This window comes from Pseudophryne corroboree, chromosome 11 (genome assembly GCF_028390025.1).
Source record: "Pseudophryne corroboree isolate aPseCor3 chromosome 11, aPseCor3.hap2, whole genome shotgun sequence".
NCBI lineage: Eukaryota > Metazoa > Chordata > Amphibia > Anura > Myobatrachidae > Pseudophryne > Pseudophryne corroboree.
In genome coordinates this window covers 360,654,534-360,670,903 of record NC_086454.1, presented here as the reverse complement: position 1 = coordinate 360,670,903, position 16,370 = coordinate 360,654,534, and the positions used below count along the sequence as shown (strand labels likewise).

General features: G+C 46.7%; 1 protein-coding gene across 1 annotated transcript in view; it reads right to left on the bottom strand.

Annotated features, from left to right (window-relative positions):
• Positions 1-1,736: 1,736 nt before the first annotated feature.
• PLEKHF1 (pleckstrin homology and FYVE domain containing 1) overlaps positions 1,737-16,370 on the bottom strand; it is a 43,123-nt gene continuing 28,489 nt past the window's right edge. Inside the window, exon 2 of the mRNA XM_063946032.1 lies at positions 1,737-5,430. Within this exon, the coding sequence (XP_063802102.1) occupies positions 4,604-5,416 (813 nt within the window). The 5' untranslated portion in view covers positions 5,417-5,430 and the 3' untranslated portion in view covers positions 1,737-4,603. The remainder of the gene's footprint in view (positions 5,431-16,370) is intronic.

Below are 16,370 nucleotides of genomic sequence, written 5' to 3'. Positions count from 1 at the left end.
AGTCGCCCACGTAAACAGACAGGGCGGCACAAGAAGCAGGAGGGCAATGGCAGCAAGGATTCTTCGCTGGGCGAAAAATCATGTGATAACACTGTCAGCGGTGTTCATTCCGGGAGTGGACAACTGGGAAGCAGACTTCCTCAGCAGGAACGACCTCCACCCGGGAGAGTGGGGACTTCATCTGGAAGTCTTCCACATGATTGTGAACCGTTGGGAAAGACCAAAGGTGGACATGATGGCGTCCCGTATGAACAAAAAACTGGACAGGTATTGCACCAGGTCAAGAGACCCTCAGGCAATAGCTGGGACGCTCTGGTAACACCGTGGGTGTACCAGTCGGTGTATGTGTTCCCTCCTCTGCCTCTCATACCCAAGGTACTGAGAATTATAAGACGGAGAGGAGTAAGAACTATACTCGTGGCTCCGGATTGGCCAAGAAGGACTTGGTACCCGGAACTTCAAGAGATACTAAGAAGGGACTTGCTTCAGCAAGGATCATGTCTGTTCCAAGACTTACCGCGGCTGCGTTTGACGGCATGGCGGTTGAACGCCGGATCCTAAGGGAAAAAGGCATTCCGGAAGAGGTCATCCCTACCCTGGTCAGAGCCAGGAAGGAGGTGACCGCACAACATTATCACCGCTTTTGGCGAAAATATGTTGCATGGTGTGAGGCCAGGAAGGCCCCCACGGAGGAATTTCAACTCGGTCGATTCCAGCATTTCCTACAAACAGGAGTGTCTATGGGCCTCAAATTGGGGTCCATTAAGGTTCAAATTTCGGCCCTGTCTATTTTCTTCCAGAAAGAATTGGCTTCAGTTCCTGAAGTCCAGAAGTTTGTCAAGGGAGTACTGCATATACAACCCCCTTTTGTGCCTCCAGTGGCACTGTGGGATCTCAACGTAGTTCTGGGATTCCTCAAATCACATTGGTTTAAACCGCTCAAATCTGTGGATTTGAAATATCTCACATGGAAAGTGACCATGCTGTTGGCCCTGGCCTCGGCCAGGCGAGTGTCAGAATTGGCGGCTTTGTCTCTCAAAATCCCATATCTGATTGTCCATTCGGACAGGGCAGAGCTGCGGACTCGTCCCCAGTTTCTCCCTAAGGTGGTGTCAGCGTTTCACCTGAACCAGCTTATTGTGGTACCTGCGGCTACTAGGGACTTGGAGGACTCCAAGTTGCTAGATGTTGTCAGGGCCCTGAAAATATAGATTTCCAGGACGGCTGGAGTCAGGAAAACTGACTTGCTGTTATCCTGTATGCACCCAACAAACTGGGTGCTCTTGCTTCTAAGCAGACGATTGCTAGTTGGATGTGTAGTACAATTCAGCTTGCACATTCTGTGGCAGGCCTGCCACAGCCAAAATATGTAAATGCCCATTCCACAAGGAAGGTGGGCTCATCTTGGGCGGCTGCCCGAGGGGTCTCGGTTTTACAACTTTGCCGAGCTGCTACTTGGTCAGGGGCAAACACGTTTGAAAAATTCTACAAATTTGATACCCTGGCTGAGGAGGACCTGGAGTTCTCTCATTCGGTGCTGCAGAGTCATCCGCACTCTCCCGCCCGTTTGGGAGCTTTGGTATAATCCCCATGGTCCTTACGGAGTCCCCAGCATCCACTTAGGACGTCAGAGAAAATAAGAATTTACTTACCGATAATTCTATTTCTCGTAGTCCGTAGTGGATGCTGGGCGCCCATCCCAAGTGCGGATTGTCTGCAATACTTGTACATAGTTATTGTTACAAAAATCGGGTTATTATTGTTGTGAGCCATCTTTTCAGAGGCTCCGCTGTTATCATGCTGTTAACTGGGTTCAGATCACAGGTTGTACAGTGTGATTGGTGTGGCTGGTATGAGTCTTACCCGGGATTCAAAATCCTTCCTTATTGTGTACGCTCGTCCGGGCACAGTATCCTGGCTGAGGCTTGGAGGAGGGTCATAGGGGGAGGAGCCAGTGCACACCACCTGATCCTAAAGCTTTTACTTTTGTGCCCTGTCTCCTGCGGAGCCGCTATTCCCCATGGTCCTTACGGAGTCCCCAGCATCCACTACGGACTACGAGAAATAGAATTATCGGTAAGTAAATTCTTATTATTTACTGAACACTAATTTTTAATTATTGACAGATGGAACTAAGGGGCTCATTTATCAACGAGGGATAAAATGCGTTACATATGATAAATGGTTCTTTAGCCAATCAGCTTCTAGGGGAGAACAGGAAATTTGTTTTAATACCCAGAGACCGACCGACTTTACTGAAAATAACCTTTGTCAGTACGGCAACACGTCATATTACCTGTATACCAATTATTGTCTCTCCAACACACACACACATGCATGCACGCACACACATATTATTATATAAATGATCACATTATTTATAATGAAAAGGTGGCGAGCTGGAAATATTATTGCACAATAAAACCTTAGTGTTAAATGCATAGCATATACCATAATATTGCAATATGTAAACACCATAGATAAACACTATCCAAAGGTTACACAGTGGACAAAACTCAAAATATAGTGTATTCATTTCATTATCAGTATAGAGTCAGATATGTAGCAATTAAATAATAGCAATACCATAACAATAATAGTAATAGTATGAGAGTAATATTCAAATTACCCCAAAAACTTCATTTGTAGTGTTCCGCATAGCTGGCTCCAATACATTACACTGCAATAGTCAGGTCAGGACCCCTCCAACAACTCTAGGCACTAGTGGTGATAATACTGGTGGAACACGGTGACGGAACACACCTCTGGACCTAATTCATGTTTTTGCGCACGTGCCTACACAGCTGCGAATCTTCAGGCTGATGGACTTGCAACACAGACTGGCTATGGCAGTAGCGTCTCTGGCGCCATATTTCTCTAAGTACGTGATCGCAGATGAAGGCAGATGTATGCCTTGAAAACGGCTGCGTTTTTGCCACCACTCCCAGTTACCGCCCCGAAACGACGGTCCCTTCCTGTCAATCACTCTGCGATAAAAAACAATCTTACCGTGAGCGCGAGTGCAATGGCACCTTGGAGTGTGTGTAATTGCGATCGCCGCACATGTGCAGTCTGACGATAATCGCTCCATTGCATGAACATCGGCACTGCGTACAACATGAATTACAGGAGGCCCTTTGTCTGTGCATTATTGTGCTAGTCCAATGTCTTAGAAAATCCGCCTTATCGCTTTCTTCCTCATTTACTCTGTGAAGCCACACCCACTAATTTGCATAACCACTCCTCCTATCTATGTACATGCCATATAAAGGCAGAAAGTGTATATGGCAATGACTTGTACGTAACCTTACACAACATAATACTTTCATACACAACAAAAGTTCACTGAAATGTCTCCTAGACACAGGAGTACCAACGTTCTCCCTTATACTGGGAGTGCCCACATTATCTATGGCAAGGAGTCACTTTTTAAAGAAAACTAAATCTAAAATACAAGTTGTCGAAACAAGAAAGAGGAAGAAAAAAATCGGAGACGCTTGTTTAAATACTCCTCCATGATGACGGCTCTACCTGAAGATCTGATAACTTATTTACACAGATATTAGTTTATTATATGACAACTTGATTTTACATTTAATTTCTCTTTAAGAAGAGCTATATCGGCAATACTGTTACTGTTCTACACAAATATACAACTTATCATTAGGTCCACGTAGAGACACATTTCAGCTCCGCTTTGGAAATAGTCTAGGTGGCTAGTGTCATGAAGGGCTATGGAATGCTTTCCAAGTATAGGCTAGGCCATTTGTGGCAACGAAGGTTCCCGGAGAACCCATGAACCAGCACGAGTGCTCCTAGAAGATCTCACGTCTTTCAAATACATCATTCGCCAAGAGAGATCATCTTCTCTTGAACGTTATCGTCGGACTCAAGGCACAGGTGGACTTTGATTTGAATGGTCTGTACTACTTTCTAGAACTAGATGTGACCACCACCTACTAGGTAGGTGGTGGCTACATCTTCATCAAGGACTGTAGTGGAAGTTTTTCTAGGACTTTTATCTGCACAATGTGCTCACCAGCTATAGACCATGGGAGGAACATCACTGTTATGGCCTCTCAAGTATCAGCTGGCAGCAGCCTCTCTCTCTCCCCTGCAGCTAACATATATGGTCCACTGCCAGCAGGAGGGGTGGGGGGTGATGAGATCAGACTGATCGTGCCCCCCCCTCCCCCTATGGATCTGCCCCTGGCTGAGGGGCAAATGGCTATCATTTTTAATCTATTTTTTTTAAAAGAAGCATGGCTATGGCACCCTGCATTACTTGGGCCCGGCCTCCCTCTCTATGCCCCTGCATACACGCAGTAATACCAACAAAACTTGCAGCAGCACTATGGAATGTACAGCTTCTCTGCTTGACTATGGCCTCCTATGCCTGCTGTGGACCATTTTTGATTGCACTACTGTACTAGCCACCTCCCATTCACTGCCCCTAACTTTCAAAATTCAAAAACAGAGTCACACCAACTGCCAGTGAGTCCCAACCGGCGATGTTTGGCAGTGTTTGCGGTAGCAGTTGGTGTGGCTCCCCACTTCTGGAGCTGCCACTGGTCCTAATAACCCATACAAACACACACACAAATCATGCATGGAAGGCAGACCACGAAGAAGAATAGAAATCTTCATTTGAAGGAAAGACACTGTTCTTGTCATCATCATTATCACTATCGTCTTCACTGGATGGATCATACACTGGAACTTCTCTCTCTAACTCCAGAGCTTGCCTTTCCAGTTCTTCTTTTTCTGCTATTTTATCGGACATCAGCCTTCTGTGGCACAGGTTACACACCCTTAAAGGCTTGGAGGATAAGGATGGAATCACAAACCTATTCTTGGAGCAATCCTGACATACGACAAAGCCACAGTTGCGACAATGGTGTCTACGAGTTATTGTTGTAAACTTAGTCTGAGTGCATCGCATGCAGATGTCGGTGGCTTTGTCCGGTATCCATGGAGCGGCGTGTTTGCTGGGAGGTTGTCTACCGGTCTTCTGCAGCATCCGATTAGAGCATTCTTTGATGTGACTGATCCACTCTTTCCGTTCAGTGAAAGAGGCGGCACAAACCACAAAGGATTTCTTTGAGGTCTTCAGCATCCACCGGTTCATCATGTCTCCACTGTCAGGAAGAATCTCAGTGGTCACATCATCCAAGGGGATAATGTGTTGACAACTGTATTTGACTTTGTTGATCACAATGGTTCCATATACAAGAATGTCACTGAAGAGAAAGAAGATCCTTGGTTTGGGCTTTTTCCGGCATTCTTTGGTCAATATCCCTTCACCCACGAGAACTCTTCCCGGATAAGTGAGAGGCTGGCCAGCTGCGCCAAAACAGGCTTCTACTGCTGTTATCCGTTGATTGTTGATTTCCGTGTAAGCGAGGTGGTCCACCATGTCTTATCTTATGCCTGAAAAACATATAAATGGATTCATTAATTTTTGCTTAATGTATAAATAAAATTTTTTCCACAGTTTGCCTGAGCTTTGAGGCAGAACGGAAACGAGGGGATTGCCCTGTTTTTGAATATTTACCAATTATGCATCTGATGAAGCTTACATGTTTGCCTGGTGAAACGCGCCTCAAGTGAGTTACAGCTTCTCACAAACCAATGCACTTCATTTTATTTTGCATTTGTGTGAGCTACCTCTATTGGAGTATTGTGTATTTCTATATCATCAGCTAATTTGTATTCAAAATAGGAGACGTTTTAATTATGACAGCTAAACAGTTTATTTCATCAAATATTCAAAGATACCAGTACACACATAATTCTTATCTCACAATGAGTAGGTGAGTAAATCTCCCATTGTTCAATCTTGAAGTCCTTGTTTATCATATTTTGGAAAGAGATTAACTGAGAGAAAGAGTACAAGCTAATAAGTTCCAGACTGCCAATTTTACAGACTGTGCTAGGCAAATGATAGTTAGGAGCTGATTGGTTGGTAAATCCTCTCTCTCCACTTTATCTCTCTCCAAGGTTTGAGACAACTCCCCCAAAGTGTACACAATGTACGCTTCCTTTCTCGCACCACATGCGCCAGAGAGAGTCTTCCCTCACACCTACTAAGTAAAGGGCAGATGGGAACCCCACCTCATTTGAACTGGCTGCAAGGTGTTGAGAGTAGGTTTCATATAACTTCTGAAAAGTTCCCAGTGGTCCCATCCCTGCACATAATATTAATGAGGAACAGACCTCTTCCAGTTAGAGAGAAACGTCCTCCTCCCTGGAGCTTCATTACATAGGTGAAGGTTAATTCTAAGCATTACCAAATGCGGTTTGCCAGTTGGAGCTGATTAGGATAAAAGAAGCAGTCACATTGTGGGATGGAGGAGTATGGAAGGCCCTAAACTGGATTAGTTCTAGGGAGGTGAGAGCCTGTGGGAACCTCAACCTCAGTAGGGTTCACTGCCTTATCCTCTATTATTATAAATTATATATAACCTGTTTGCTCACCATGATATAGCCTAAAATTGGTGTAGTTCATAGGATGGACCACACTTAGGTCGCCAGTGTCTAGGTCAACCAATATTGGTCGACAGTAACTAAGTCGACATCTGAAATGGGTCAACACAAGCATTAGGTCAACATGTCAAAAGGTTGACATTAGTTTAAAAAAAAATTGGTTAGTTTTCTTCATAGAGTGACCGGGAACCCCAATTAGTGCACCGTGTGGCATGGTGAGCGCAGGCAAGGTCACCGTTACCAATTGTAGTCCACGCGGATCGTAAAGTATGAAAAAGTTAAAAAAAAATGTAAAAAATTGTGAAAAACTCATGTCGACCTTTTGTCATGTCGACCTAGTAACCATGACAACCAAGAAACCATATCGCCCTAATGCATGTTCACCAATAGTGGTCGACCTAATGCATGTCCTAAGTGTGGTCGACCTAGAGACCGGATACCGCCTAAAATAGTGCTGGATATCCGTCCGCCCTCGTTAGTCCCGGCACTGGGGCAAACAGGCCTTCTTCACTGAATGTGGCCTTTGTGTAGCCCGATTCTCTACCTACATGCCCACCCTACTCCCCATAAGATGAATCTCTTGCATCCCACCCATTGGCAACTCATAAACAGTCATTTCACGGACAGTGATCTGGCCAAGATCTGTTCCCATCAGAATCGGCAGCCAGGTCAGCACCGCGGGGACCGGGGGAAGTCGCGGGCAGTTGGGTGGCCCAGGAGCGTGAGGATGAGATTGCATCATCGTGGCTCCACCCCACTATACAATACTGTGATAACTGGCATTCTGAAGCAGGGAACGAGGCCACACGAGACTTGGCCACTCTTCCGAGCGTCCAGGAGCACCACATGAGACTTGGGACCCTCCCGAACAATCTGGGAGAGTAGGCAAGTATGCTCTATGGGAGCGATTGAGAGACGGGCGCAGCTAGCATCGCTGATGCCTCTAAGGACACAACAGCGATGCAAAAATGTTAATGCAGACGTCTGAAGGAACATTACGCCTCCTGCCAGCATCGCAGATCTGAGTGTTGCGTCTGGAGACCATCAGCCATCTGACTAAGCCTAACCTAACTCAGAAGGTCTCTTGGAACGCCTCTGCATGGGCCAGGAAATGAGCTTCAGAAGACACAGAGCTACTAGACTCACCATGCCTACAAAACGGTTTTGTAGAACTGTCCGCATCGCCAACCCTGTTCTGCCCGACCAAATGGCTTGGGGGCACTGCAGCGACAAAGCAGGACCTGCACACGTGCAGTCCACCGGCCATCGGGGTAGTACGCAAACCATCATGATTACATACCAGTCTGAATCTGGGGAAATCTTCCCATAAAAGATAGGAGGGATAGGAAGGGGGATGAGCGAGGACTGAACCTCTCTCCTGAGTAAATGATATGGTAGAGTGGAAATAGCGAGAGACGCCATTGTGTAATATTGTGGAAAATACATGAGATTATTTCCTTTTTCTTTTTAAACAATTTCATACACAAGAGAAATAAATGACACAGTATATTTTGTGGGTTGGCAGCAACAATTAGTATTTAGAGTACACAATGAGCAGTTCTGCTAGAACACAATGACACTGCGAGCCGCCATACAGAGAGAGAATGGTGGCCAGAGATTCAGTTTACAAGGGCAGGCGCAGGATTACTTTGCAGTGATTCATATCTAAGTAAATACAGATCTCTGGAACGTCACACAGGGTTACATAAGCATGACCGTGATGCCTGAGAGACGTGAGAACCTTTATGGTTACGCACAGGGCTATATTTACTGAGCGATGTTTTGTGATGAGAAACCACACTGCGGAATAGAACCATCAATGTTTTGGGCTAGTGGCGGGCAAACCACGGCCCTCCGGCCAAACACAGCCTGCCACCGTCGCCAATCCCCGGCGGTTTCAAATCAACACCAAACCCGCAGCTTAGTAAATGTAACTTACAGGTGTACGAACAAAGGGAAGAAATGAACATGGAATTCTGAAGGACAGTCAAAACCGATGCTCAGTAAATGCAGTTTTATTAGACCGCAATCTGACGCTGATACCTGTCGTCGTCCGCCGGTGTCGACTGAAAACCGATGTTTAATAAATTTGTCCCACCGGGTTTAACAGCAGAGAATGACCCGCCGGTCCATTATATTGTCAGAAAGCAGCTTCAGCAGCGCTGCCCTAGGTCCTAGGCGTTTACCTAGGTTTCCTAGTGGTCTGGTTAAAATATACCGTGGATGCCTCGGGGGGGTTTTGCTCCTCAGGACAAAGAAATTGAAGAACGGGTTTGGAGAAGAGACAGGAATCCCATCGTTATAATCATAGAGAAATTAATGACAAGGGTCTTCGGGATTAATAGAACATAATGTACTTTATATAATATTACAGCTGTGAATGCCATTAGAGGGGCATATGGCAGACCCCCCCATGAGGTGCCTTTCCTTTCTGTATAATCATGACTTTTTAAGGCGTTACAAAGGGTCAGCAGCGTCGTACATTGGCCCTCATTCCGAGTTGTTCGCTCGGTATTTTTCATCGCATCGCAGTGAAAATCCGCTTAGTACGCATGCGCAATGTTCGCACTGCGACTGCGCCAAGTAACTTTACTATGAAGAAAGTAATTTTACTCACGGCTTTTTCTTCGCTCCGGCGATCGTAATGTGATTGACAGGAAATGGGTGTTACTGGGCGGAAACACGGCGTTTCAGGGGCGTGTGGCTGAAAACGCTACCGTTTCCGGAAAAAACGCAGGAGTGGCCGGGGAAACGGTGGGAGTGCCTGGGCGAACGCTGGGTGTGTTTGTGACGTCAACCAGGAACGACAAGCACTGAACTGATCGCACAGGCAGAGTAAGTCTGGAGCTACTCTGAAACTGCTAAGTAGTTAGTAATCGCAATATTGCGAATACATCGGTCGCAATTTTAAGAAGCTAAGATTCACTCCCAGTAGGCGGCGGCTTAGCGTGTGTAACTCTGCTAAATTCGCCTTGCGACCGATCAACTCGGAATGAGGGCCATTGAGCGGAGGAGAAAACATTTTAGCAGTGACTAGACATTTTCCTCATCACCCCCAGGACAATGGAACGGTGAGAATGACAGGTGACTCTAATATGTGTGTTTTTGGAAAAGCGGAAGAAGAATACAGTATATACTGTAATGCTGACAAGTGAGGGTTAAACCTAAGATAACGCCTCACCCGAGTCTTGTTCCACCTGAGAGATAAGGCTGAGAGCTCGGTCATACATACCTGCTGCACACAGGGGAAATGAATGTACTGCACTAGACCAGGGCGGTGTAACCCTTCGGTGTGCCAGTTCTATGCCCCTGTAGTATTATACAGCTACACCTATGCCAAACACCTATCCCCTAACACTGCAGGAACTGACCCCCAGGAGCCATTGGCCCTCGGTGGCATTATCCACGTACACACGCCGCCATCGTAGAAGAGATAAGAAATCAGGTCAAAAAGAGAAAACTCCTTTGTCTTCCGACAAAAGGGCGTGCCCGGGGGTATCCGGTCTCCAGGTTGACAGTAACTAGATCGACAGGGTTTCTAGGTCAACGGGTCTCTAGGTTGACATGTTCTAGGTCGACAGGTCAAAAGGTCGACATGAGTTTTTCACATTTTCTTTTTCTTTTTTTGAACTATCTGGTCCTTAGGTCGACCACTATTGGTCGACATGCTTTATGTCGACCTGGTTTTTAGGTCAACGTGGTCAGTCGGTCGACGTGGCAAAGGTTGATATGAGTTTTTTCACAATTTTTTTTCCATTGTGTTTGAACTTTTTTCATACTTTACGATCCACGTTTACTACAATTGGGAACGGTAACCTGTGCCGAAAACAGAGATAGCGCAGCGAGGCACCTTGCCCGAAGCATGGCGAGCAAAGCGAGCCATGCGAGGGGACACGGTGCACTAATTGGGGTTCCCGGTCACTGTACGGAGATAATGACACCAAAAAAACATAAAAAACTCATGTCGACCTAGACCCTATTGACCTAGAGTCCCTGTCAACCTAGAAACCCTGTCAACCTAGTTACTGTCGACCAATAGTGGTCGACATAGACACTGTTGACCTAGTTACTGTCGACACTCCATACCACACCCGTGCCCGGGATCCCATGTGCAAACCAGCATGTGCCACATAAAACTGTTCGGCAGGCAGATGTGCCGGGGCTGGGAACCCTTGCCGTAGCCGTTGGCATTTAGTGGCTGATTTACCAACGAGTTTTATCATATGTAACGTGTTTTACAACTTGTTGCGTATGATAAATGGTGCTCCAGCCAATCAGCTCCCAAATGTCATTTTTCAACGCAAGACAGGAGCTGATTGGCTGGAGCACCATTTATCATAGACGAGTTTTAAACTAGCTGTGTATGAGAAAACTTGTTTATAAATCGGGATGCGGTCATGTGACAGATGCTTGGTATCCCCGGCGGTCCCCGTGCCGACACAATCAAAATACTGGCAGACAGAATGCTGACCCACAGTGATTATTACCACTAGTGGGTGTCCCCGATACCGATAGAGTGGGAACAGAACCTGTGGCGAGCGCGAGTCAGCAAGGGGCTTTTTTTGCGTTCACCCCTGATCCCTGTACCGAGATCCCAGGGTCGGTGTGCTGACCGCCGATAATTTGTGGATCAACACGGGTATTTTGTCTGTGCGAAAGGGTCAAACTCGGGTCGAAGTCCCGGGCTGACCCTTTCACACAGAAAAAGGGGGTGTGGTATGAAGATAGAATAGATTTAGGTTGACAGTGTCTAGGTCAACCACTATTGGTCGACAGTAAGTAGGTCGACATGGTTTCTAGGTCGACAGGGACTCTAGGTCGACATGAAAAAGGCCGACATGAGGTTTTAAAAAAAAAAATTGGTGTCGTTTTCTTCACAGAGTGACGGGGAACCCCAATTAGTGCACCGCGTTACTGTTCCCAATCGTAGTCCACGTGGATCGTAAAGTATGAAAAAGTAAAAAAAAAAATGAAGAAAAGAAAAGTGAAAAACTCATGTCGCCCTAGTACACGTTGAGCTAGAAACCGTGTCGACCTACTTACTGTTGACCTAAGTCTTGTCGACCTAGAGACCAGATCCGAGAAAAAGGACTCATGTTTATCGGCAAATTAGCGGGTAGAACTGCTGCACCTGGGAATTTCCGTGTGACAGAGGTATTATGTGACAGGGGTATTTCTGTGTGAAGGGGTATTATGTGACAGGGGTATTTCTGTGTGAAGGGGTATTATGTGACGGGTATTTATGTGTGAAGGGGTATTATGTGACTGGGGTATTTCTGTGTGAAGGGGTATTATGTAACAGGGGTATTTCTGTGTGAAGGGGTATTATGTGACAGGGGTATTTCTGTGTGAAGGGGTATTATGTGACAGGGGTATTTCTGTGTGAAGGGGTATTATGTGACAGGGGTATTTCTGTGTGAAGGGGTATTATGTGACAGGGGTATTTCTGTGTGAAGGGGTATTATGTGACAGGGGTATTTCTGTGTGAAGGGGTATTATGTGACAGGGGTATTTCTGTGTGAAGGAGTATTATGTGACAGGGGTATTTCTGTATGAAGGGGTATTATGTGTCAGGGGTATTTCTGTGTGAAGGGGTATTATGTGACAGGGGTATTTCTGTGTGAAGGGGTATTATGTGACAGGGGTATTTCTGTGTGAATGGGTATTATGTGACAGGGGTATTTCTGTGTGAAGGGGTATTATGTGACAGGGGTATTTCTGGGTGAAGGAGTATTATGTGACAGGGGTATTTCTGTGTGAAGGGGTATTATGTGACAGGGGTATTTCTGTGTGAAGGAGTATTGTGTGACAGGGGTATTTCTGTGTGAAGGGGTATTATGTGACAGGGGTATTTCTGTGTGAAGGAGTATTATGTGACAGGGGTATTTCTGTGTGAAGGGGTATTAAGTGACAGGGGTATTTCTGTGTGAAGGGGTATTATGTGACAGGGGTATTTCTGTGTGAAGGGGTATTATGTGACAGGGGTATTATGTGACAGGGGTATTAGTGATGCCTTTCTCTGTGTGTTCTGCTGTTACTAATACAATCTTTTGCACATATTAACACAGAGAATAGGTTGCGCCGCTTTCTAGTACGTTACGTGAAGATTCCTGGAGGGAACGCATGTGTGGTAACAGCACCACTGTCTCTCGCTTGGCTTTTTTTTAATGTGCTTAATGAGGGAAAAGCATAAAAAAGCAGATGAACGATCTCCACCGTAAGTAACATAAAGTATGCACAGCGTAAACTGATTACGCAGCATTGCGATACGATATATCTGCGGGGAGCGCTAAGTTTACATGAAGTAACTCAGAATTTAAGGGGTTATTTAGAGTTGTTAGCAAACCAAAAAAGTTAACAATTGGGAAAAATCATGTGCACTGCAGGGGAGCCAGATGTAACATGTGCAGAGAGAGTTAGATTTGGGTGGGTTATACCCCTTTTACACCACCTGAAATATCCCGGGACCGCAGGCGGTGTAAAAGGGTCCTTCTCCTAAACCCCGGGTCCACTTTCCCGGGAATCCAACGCGGCACATACGCAAGGTTGGACACGGGTAAGACCCGGGGTTGGAGGCGGTGTAAATGGGTAAGCCGGGTCAGCCGACCCGGCACCCATTTACAGCATGGCAAACCCCCCGTACCGCAGTGTCCGGTGGGTGGGAGGCTGGGGACATGGCACATGCTGCCTATGCAGACAGCAGCGCCATGTCTGGTGCCTGGAAGCGCCCGAGGCTGGGGGCAGCACAGCAGCTTCCAGATTGCTGTGCTTACTCCCAGCGTGACGCTCCGGAGTCCCGCTCTGCAGTGTTTCCCGGAGCTTGGAGATGACGTCATCTCTAAGCGCCAGACCACAAGACACTGCATAAACGGTGCCGATCCGGGAATATCCCGGATCGGCACTGCAGTGGAAATGGGGGGAGTCCTGGGTCTGACCCCGGCTTGGAACCGTGTTCCAAATCCTGGTCAGACCCGGGATTTTGGTGTAAAAGGGGTATTATATTGTTTCTGTGCAGGGTAAATACTGGCTGCTTTATTTTTACACTGCAGTTTAGATATCAGTTAGAACACACCCCACCCAAATCTAACTCTCTCTGCACATGTTACATCTGCCCCACCTGCACTGCACATGTTACATCTGCCTCCCCTGCAGTGCAGCATGGTGTTGCCCAATTGCTAACTGTTTTGGTTTGCTAACAACCCTGAATACGGCCCATAGACCTCTCCTGGTTGCAAAAATATAAATCATCTTTTAAAAAATGCAATGAATTTCCAGAAACCCGTTAAGCCGGTTCATGTAAAAGTGCATCACGCGGGATCCTGTCTCAGCTGCGGAGAACTAAATTCCCCATCCTGTTATGTTTACTTACTGTTATTATACCATGTTTTTTATGGTGCTTAAATACTTCTGCTCATTATATCAACATTATACTTCTAACGAACACAGCGCACAGCATGCAATGGGTGGTAAGGAATGCATGGAACTCCGCAGAAGAAGAGGAATTTGTGGGCGCTTGGTTAGTCTTGAAAAAATTAGGTTATAAAGGGACAAAATGTTCCATTGTAAAGTTAGAACAAGACAGATTTCTGCAGCTCTTGTAAGACGTCACCTTCCTCCCATTTAAGTAACTTATAACCCCATTCTGATAAGCTACTAAGGTCCATACATCAGGACTGGTTTACCGAAAACAGAACATAGGTGTTCATTCAGATCTGATCACGGCTTGCGTTTTCACACAGCGGGCAATCAGATCCGAACTGCGCATGCAAAGTGGATCGCCGGTCAGCGACGGGAATGTGCGAAAGTTCCATTCGCACGGGTGTTCGCAAGGAGATTGACAGGAAGAGGGCGTTTGTGGGTGGCAACTGACTGTTTTCAGGGAGTGTCCGGAAAAACGCAGGCGGGATCAAGCGTTTGCAGGGCAGGTGTCTGACATCAATTCCGGCTCCGGACAGGCTGATGTGATCGCAGCGGCTGAGTAAGTCCTGGGCTGCGCAGAGACTGCACAAGATCAGTTTGTACAGCTCTGCTACACATGCGATCACACACTTGCACAGCTAAAATACACTCCCCCTGTAGGCGGCAACTATCTGATCGCAGGGCTGCAAAAATCTCTGCCTAGCTATCAGATCTGAATGACCCCCATTGTGAGGTGTGCATTGGTTAATGAGACCAATACATCAATTGTCCAATTCCCCCAATCATCGTTCCCTGATTGCAGATCCGATTAGCAAATTCCTGATCTACACAAAATCCAACATTAGAAACCCCTGATTTGCTGATTCTGATAATTTTTGGGTCGAAATCAGCAAATTGAGGATTTACTCTACAATGTGTTGGAATTTGCAGAACATCGGCAAAACAGAGCAATGTGCTGACAGATCCTTGATGCACGGGCCCCTTAAGTGCGACACCAGTTTGAGAACCCCATGCTGACACATCCGCCACTAATGGACTTACATCCAAGGGAGAATGGAACAGTGGTTTCGGTGAAGAATACTTGTCTACCCTCAAAATATGTCCTGGAGACTCTCACATTTCTAGGAGTTCCCCTACTCTCCAGAGAGAGTAGCCCAGCCTCCCGGACCCTGGTCACTTTCCAAGTGAAATGGTCAGGTTGTGGTATGATGACGCGTTTCGCCACAAAATGGATCATTATAGCCCCACTGCGTGATGAGATCAATTGAGCCACCGCAACCCCAACACACCTGCCCCCCAGATCTCCCCCTCCGAGATCTTCCAGAAGGGATCAGCAAAAAGTAGGTAGACAACCAGTGGAGGTGACAATTTCACAGCATGAACCATTATTCCCGAGATTGCAGTCTCTCAATTTACTAAGAGCTAGTGACAATATTCAGGCATGAAGCACCTTGTAATGTCATTCGTTTGTACTGTAGCTTTGCCTACTTAATGGATCTCCCTTCCCGGAGATACTGAAGGGGAAGTCTGAGGGTGGGATAATTACATAATTTGCAGTGTCAAGCCTTGACCCCATGGCTTTCGGGCCAGGGGTGGCGGTATTTCTGACGCAGCGCAGTGTGTGACCTGTCCGCGTGCTGCTGCGGTGAAGGTGTATCGTGGTTGGACAAATGGCACTATTGATAATAACCAGTGTGGAAGCTGTGGAGCACCACGTGCCTTTGATGTGTGAGGTGAACATCATCTACGAAGGTGCGTGAGGGCCGACCGACACGCTCACCATCAGGATGAACCTGGGAGCTTCCAGACGCTTGTCTCAATGACAGTTCAGACCGTCTAGCTGCTGACCGTGCCGCACCGGCGGTTACTCTGGCTTCTCAATGACAGTTCAGACCGTCTAGCTGCTGACCGTGCCGCACCGGCGGTTACTCTGGCTATTAGCTGGTGCTCATATATAACCAGTGGTCGATACTGGGACCATTTCCCCACAAGTCAGATAAAGATGCACTACGTCATCATTTTACCTTCTCGCCCCGTTCCATGGGGGTCATTCTGAGTTGTTCGCTCGTTATATTTTTCTCGCAACGGAGCGATTAGTCGCTAATGCGCATGCGCAATGTCCGCACTGCGACTGCGCCAAGTAAATTTGCTATGCAGTTAGGTATTTTACTCACGGCATTACGAGGTTTTTTCTTCGTTCTGGTGATCGTAATGTGATTGACAGGAAGTGGGTGTTTCTGGGCGGAAACTGGCCGTTTTATGGTTGTGTGCGAAAAAACGCTACCGTTTCTGGGAAAAACGCGGGAGTGGCTGGAGAAACGGAGGAGTGTCTGGGCGAACGCTGGGTGTGTTTGTGACGTCAAACCAGGAACGACACTGACTGAACTGATCGCAGATGCCGAGTAAGTCTGGAGCTACTCAGAAACTGCTAAGAAGTGTCTATTCGCAATTCTGCTAATCTTTCG